This window comes from Phyllobates terribilis, unplaced genomic scaffold (genome assembly GCF_046119375.1).
Source record: "Phyllobates terribilis strain yellow unplaced genomic scaffold, ASM4611937v1 Scaffold_1__5_contigs__length_1240528914, whole genome shotgun sequence".
NCBI lineage: Eukaryota > Metazoa > Chordata > Amphibia > Anura > Dendrobatidae > Phyllobates > Phyllobates terribilis.
The window spans coordinates 759,160,101-759,166,576 of record NW_027362761.1 but is presented as its reverse complement, the minus strand read 5'-3'; the positions used below and the strand labels follow the sequence as shown (position 1 = coordinate 759,166,576).

The 6,476-nt window shown below is 39.2% G+C and overlaps 1 protein-coding gene across 1 annotated transcript; it reads left to right on the top strand.

Moving 5' to 3' along the window:
* The first annotated feature begins 1,523 nt into the window (after window positions 1-1,523).
* On the top strand, window positions 1,524-3,263 carry LOC141156691 (zinc finger MYM-type protein 1-like). Its single transcript, XM_073642998.1, has one exon. The coding sequence runs from the start codon at window positions 1,524-1,526 to the stop codon at window positions 3,261-3,263; it is 1,740 nt and encodes a 579-aa protein (XP_073499099.1).
* The last annotated feature ends 3,213 nt before the right edge of the window (window positions 3,264-6,476 follow it).

The window sequence follows — 6,476 nt, the reverse complement described above, 5'->3', positions numbered from 1 at the left end:
CACACACATTCTTATCAATTTCACTGGGGGTTATTTAGTTTGGAAAAACGAAGGCTTAGGGGTGATCTTATTACTATGTACAAGTATATGAGGGGACAGTACAAAGACCTTTCTACTGATCTTTTTACTCTGAGGCCTGAGACAAGGACAAGGGGGCATCTTCTACGTCTGGAGGAAAGAAGGTTTAATCATAATCACAGACGGGGATTCTTTACTGTAAGAGCAGTGAGACTATGGAACTCTTTGCCGCATGGTGTTGTAATGAGTTATTCACTACTAAAATTTAAGAAGCCTTTCTTGAAAAGTATAATATTACAGGTTATATATACTAGATTGCTTGATAGGGCGTTGATCCAGGGAGCTAGTCTGATTGTCGTATGGAGTCGGGAAGGAATTTTTTTTCCCCAATGTGGAGCTTAGTGTTTGCCACATGGGTTTTTTTATGCCTTCCTCTGGATCAACATGTTAGGCTATGGGTTGAACTAGATGGACTTAGTCTTCCTTCAACCTTAAAAACTATGTTACTATGTAGGTGTAAGCAGATGTTAAGAAAAATTATTTTTTTTTGCCTCATTTCTTTTAGGTTTTGAAAATTCAAGCACAGCACATACCATCGTGTGTTTCTTCTTCAAAGTACCAGCCAAACTGTAAGTTACTCACAAAACACACACACAGACTGACACAGCAGCCATTTTTAGTTTTTATAATTATTCTTCTACTTTATCGTCCTATGCCCATAGATGCATTCTTCACTAAAATCGGGTGCTCAGAAAAGAAAAGAGCAGCGACAGAGAACTCAACAAATAAATGAAGAGATTTGTAAAATTCCTAAGTTACAGACTTTCTTTAAAAGAAAATCTACAGAATCTGATGGGCCAAGTGAAAGTGATGTCAATAACAACAGCAAATGCCCATCTCCATCTCACTGTTCGGAGCACATGGATTCTTTAATTGTAGTGCCCCAAACACCTGACGCAGAACCAGAAAATGTCATTGACGAAATGGAGTGTGCTCAGGAAGGGGTGGAAGCTGTTTCAGAGTTTCCATCAGATATTGGGCTGTGGGGTGAACAAATTTCAAAAGAAATGCAAGAATATTGTATTTCAAAAGGAGCTCTTTTTTTCCAAAACTCTGAGGCAGACTTCCACAACTCTGCTGTGCTTACAACTGCTAACTATCATAGGTACTGTAACAAAAAAGTGTTCATACATGTAAACCCAAAAACAAATGAAATGTCATCAAGAAATTGGTTATGCTATTCACCATCTCAAGGCAAATTGTACTGTTTTCCATGTAAACTGCTTTCTAGCAGGCGTGGTGTATTTACCTATGGTTTCAATGACTGGAAACATGCTGAGGGCAGGCTAGCTACTCATGAATATAGTGAGCACCACAAGCAATCTGTTCTATCAGTAGTGAGCAGACAACAGACATCCTGTCGGCTGGACAGTCAGATGGTCTTGCAAATGGAAAGTGAGAAATTATATTGGCGCAAAGCTTTAAAAAGATCCCTTTCAGTTATAATGTTCCTTGCTGAAAGAGGGCTTCCTTTTAGGGGAAAAGATGAAATAATTGGCTCTTCTCATAATGGGAATTATCTTGGGTTCATGGAAGTAATGGCGAATGTGGACGAATTTCTAGAGGAACACATAAAACAACATGCAAATAAAGGCAGGGGGCATACATCATATTTGTCTTCTACTGTGTGTGAAGAGCTGGTACAGATTTTAGGAACCAATGTACTCTCACTTATTGTGCAAGAATTAAAGAAAGCAAAATTTTACTCGCACTCTGTGGATTCTACGCCAGATGTTTCCAACTGTGACCAACTAACATTTATTGTCCGTTATGCTTTGCCCACTGGACCCGTTGAAAGATTTTTACAATTCATTCCTGTTATTGGTCACACTGGCAAACAAATAGCAGAGTTGATTGTTGATATGCTTTCTAAAAACGGTATTAATATTCAAGATTGTCGTGGTCAGTCTTATGATAATGCTGCCAATATGAGTGGGAAGTACAATGGGGTCCAAGCACATGTTAGAAATGTATGCCCTTATGCCACATACATTCCCTGTGCGGCCCATTCCCTTAACCTGGTAGGGAAAAATAGTGCTGAAAGTATTCCAGAGATATACAGATTTTTCAACACTTTGGAACAACTTTATGTGTTTTTTTCATCATCTACTGGTAGATGGAGGGTGCTTGTAGAAAAACTAAAACCTCTTGGGTTACCAGTCGTAAAACAGCTTCCTACCACAAGGTGGTCAGCAAGATATGAAGCAGTTTTAGCTTTGTACAAGGGATATGAGCCAATATTTAATCTTTTAGACTGCATGGCTACAGACCCTGACTTCAGTTCATGTAAAAATGAGGCTGAGGCTTTGGGTGAGAAATTCAGTGAACTTGATTCTACCTTCATTCTTGTAGTGTGGCATGCAATTTTGGATCGATTTCATAAAACCAATCTGTCGCTTCAAGAGGCAGGTTTACATTTAAATACTGTTGTAGCTTTACTTCAGTCTTTGTTAGACTTTGTCAGTAGTCTGAAGGAAGAATTTGATGCATATGAAAGTGAAGCTGTCAAGCTTTGTGGCCATAATATGTATAATTCTTATGTACGTCGAATTCGGAAAAGAAATTGCCGCTTTGATGATGGTAACTCCGAAGCAACTCTTTTATCACCAAGGGATAAATTCAAAGCTGAAGTTTTTCTAAGTCTGGTAGATAACCTAATGAGTGGCCTGAGTCAACGTCTTGGAGCATATACAGATGTTTGCTCCAAATTTGGCTTTTTAGCAAATTTGTCCAAACTTTCTCCATTGGAGATAAAAAAAGCTGGAAGCAATCTTGTTTGCTCATATCCAGAAGACCTAATGCCAGGTGTAACTGAAACAGAGTTGGTTCAGTTCTCCAAATTTTTATCCACCTCCTTTATAAGAGAGAAGACCATAAAAAATGACTTGACAGAACTGAATTTGTTTCTATTTCTACATGAGCATAACCTTACTCAGACATTTTGTAACACTGAAATTATACTTAGAATATATTTGAGTATGATGGTATCAAACTGTGCTGGCGAAAGGTCTTTTTCCAAATTGAAAAGGATAAAAAACGAACTAAGGAGTAAAATGGGCCAAGAACAGTTAAATCACCTGTCTCTTTTAAGTATTGAATGCAAACTTCTGAAAACCCTGGACCTATCCCAAATAATTGATGAATACAGCGCCAAGAAATGTAGGAAAAAAAAAATGTTAATTTAGTAGTCATGTCTATTCATTTCCAATAAATTTCTATTGTAAAGGTAACTTGTCTGCTTCTCCAGGATCTCCAATCTGTAACCACATATTTCTTGATCCCTTTATACCCTTCTTACAAGGCTTTTTTGGGCTTATTAATTGTTACCTATGCAGAAGATCAATTTTATAACAGGGCTTGCAATTTGCTAAGTACTGGGGGACTAGTTGTGAGGGCGTTATTTTCCCCAGACTAATTGTTCCACTAATCATGGTATACCCCTGTGGGAATGAGTGACATTATTAGCAAAGCATTGTTACCACTGGCTCTATGCAAATCTTTGCCTCCTTGACATTGCGCAATAAGGCAGACGTATGTGTGCACCCTAACTTTATCAGCACACTGTATTAACTACAGGCAATTATGACACCGGACACAGCCCGCCTTTACAGACAGTTCTCTGCAAATTCCGCAGCTGGCTGTGTCCTGCGTCCATGCTGCATACCCGGCCATGCACATTGTTCTGATGAAGCCAAGGTGCACACCTGGCTTACTGTGCATGATCAGGGATGCTGAAATTTACAAAGAGCTGTTGGTGACACTGCTCTTGCAAATGTCACTCAATCCTGCAGGACATGATAACATTATTAGTGGAACAATTAGTCTAAGGAAAACAATGCCCACTAGTTATATTGTAAGCCCAGTTACAAAACTGATCTATTGGGTATGCAGTAACAGATAAAAGATATAAAGATGTCATTGGATTTAGGTTTCAAGGACCTGCATGCCTATATATGTGGTTTGGGCCAGGTTCATCTTATTAAACGATTCCCTTTTTAAAGAGGAAATAGTTGCTTCACATTCAAGTGCCTGAAGATATGAATAAAACATTGCTTTTTTTTATTTATCATCTCCGTTGCAGAGATATTAACTTGTAAACTTTATGGCAATTTCCCCTTCAACTAAGGGGGCATTTACTTTTTCCCCTATATGATGTTATCCAATAATATGCCGGAGGTGTCAGGCAGAGGATAAAGCGCACAATCGCAGAGGATATGAGAGCTGGCTTTCTCTGTATATAATACTCATGTCTAACTAGTTAAAAAAAAACAAACTCACTTCTATTGATTGCTATGCAGTGGTGTATGATTCTATATTCTGCTCTGCATCCGTCCCAGGCTTTGGTGAATAACTTTCAGGCACCTGGGCTAAATTCTGAGCGCTGTTTGTTACAAGTGCTGATCGCACACTACAGCTCTAGTCTCACAGCAGCAGGACAGTCCTGAGATGAGAGCGGCAGTGTCCGATCAGCACGTGTCACATACAACGCTCAGCATTTACCGCAGGTATCAGGGCATTATTCCACACAGCCTGAGATAGATGCAGAGCAGTATATGGAATCACACACCTCTGCTCTCCTCCGCCTGCACAGTAATCATTGCTAGTGACAGTTTTGTGACCTGGTTAAAGCCCCACTGCAGGGTTTGTTTGTTTTTTAATTTCAGCACTGGAGTGGTGCAACTAAACTAGTGGTTCCTTAACCCTATTATACTTACTAGCCACTGTCTTCAGCTTTTCCCAGAGCAGCTTCGGTCCCACAGCCATGTATTGACTGCAACTATGGACTGGCCTGAAGTAATGGTCAGAAGCTCTCAGTGTAAGTATGGGAGCCTGTTGGAGGCCTTGTTCTGGATATCATGGACTTAAATTGAGTTCTGACTTCTTGATAGGCCAGCAAATACTGGAGCAATCCGGCAGGTCACAAACTGCTGGAGAATGACAGGAGACTCAAGGAATACAGATGAAGATGCCGGTTGGTAAGTATGAGACTAGGGGCAGGGAACTTAGATTAGTGGCTCTACTCCAGTGCCGTAATACAAAAAAAAACCTGGAGTATTGCTTTAAACATGATTTATATTACTCAGAAAAGGTGATGTCTTGCCTTAATCTGTTGTGTTTTGTTTTTTTGTTTTGTTTTTTTTTCCTTCATGCCTTCAGTTTGATTGGTCAACCTCATACAGGGGAAATGGGTGACACTTTTGGAGACAAATCTTTACTAACATCCCTTGGTTAAAGGTCAGATTAATCTGTTACATGTAACAAGTAGCATACACAAAACTATCTGGTATGCCTGAGCTTAGGCTTAGTAAGAGGATACTTTGGTTCTACAGTTCATGGTTCTGACAGCTTTTGAAAAATATATATTTATTTATTGTTATGCATTTGACACTTTATTGATATGACTGTTTCTATTGTAATGGAAGTGTTATATTGTTAATGTTTTCTACAGTATTCTGTGTTTGTGTTGCACTATTGATATGAAAACCTTGTGAAAATTGGCAAGAGACTTGTTTACATATTAAAGTTGGTCTGTTCAATACTATGGGTAAAAGTATTTTTTTTTTAACTGAAGGTAAATTTTAGATTAATGGCTGTTTTTTAGGTTAGTTTCACTCGGCAGCTATTTTTTTCAATACTAATGTTTCCGGTATATGGTGACCCCTGACCTGTCATGGGGGGGGGGGGGGGCACGCAGTCTCAACTCCCCGGGGCCCTGGCTATCCTTAATCCACCCCTGCTTACGCTTGTCCCTGGCAGAAAAAATGCATGTAAAATCCGCATGCGTTTTTTCTGCCAGGGAGATGCAGAAACGCTCAGGAAAAATCTGGAGCATTTCTGCATCGTGGGCACTTACCCTCAGAGGGTGTGCTTAAAACTCGTAGACCTGTGTCCCCCGGGTTCCTTCTCCCCCTCCCCCTTTTTTTCATATTTTATATTTTTTTTATTCATTTTTTTAATGTTGCAATAAAATGAATGTTTTAACTTTACAAATCTTGCTGCAGATGCTAGATTTTTTTCCTAATCAAAGCAGTCATCAAAGCAAAACGTGGCTACTTTGAAGAACCTAGAATAGAAGACATATTTTCAGTTGTTTCACACTTTTTTGTTAAGTATATAATTCCACATGTGTTAATTCATAGTTTTGATGCCTTCAGTGTGAATGTACAATTTTCAAAGGCATGAAAATACAGAAAAATCTTTAAATGAGAAGGTGTGTCCAAACTTTTGGTCTGTACTGTATGTTTGCAGTGCAGTGGACTGACGACGTAATCACTCCACTATACTGCCCCGGTGACAGAGTGGTTACACTGAGAATAAAATTTCATTTTCTCTATGTAGCCACATGTTCACGCAGCAGGCTACGCGGGTTTTAATGCTATTTAGCAAATAGTTTCTGG

Bases quoted from the DNA above. Each gene is read 5' to 3' on its own strand.
- LOC141156691 (XM_073642998.1), top strand. From the start codon at position 1,524: ATGTTCCTTGCTGAAAGAGGGCTTCCTTTTAGGGGAAAAGATGAAATA.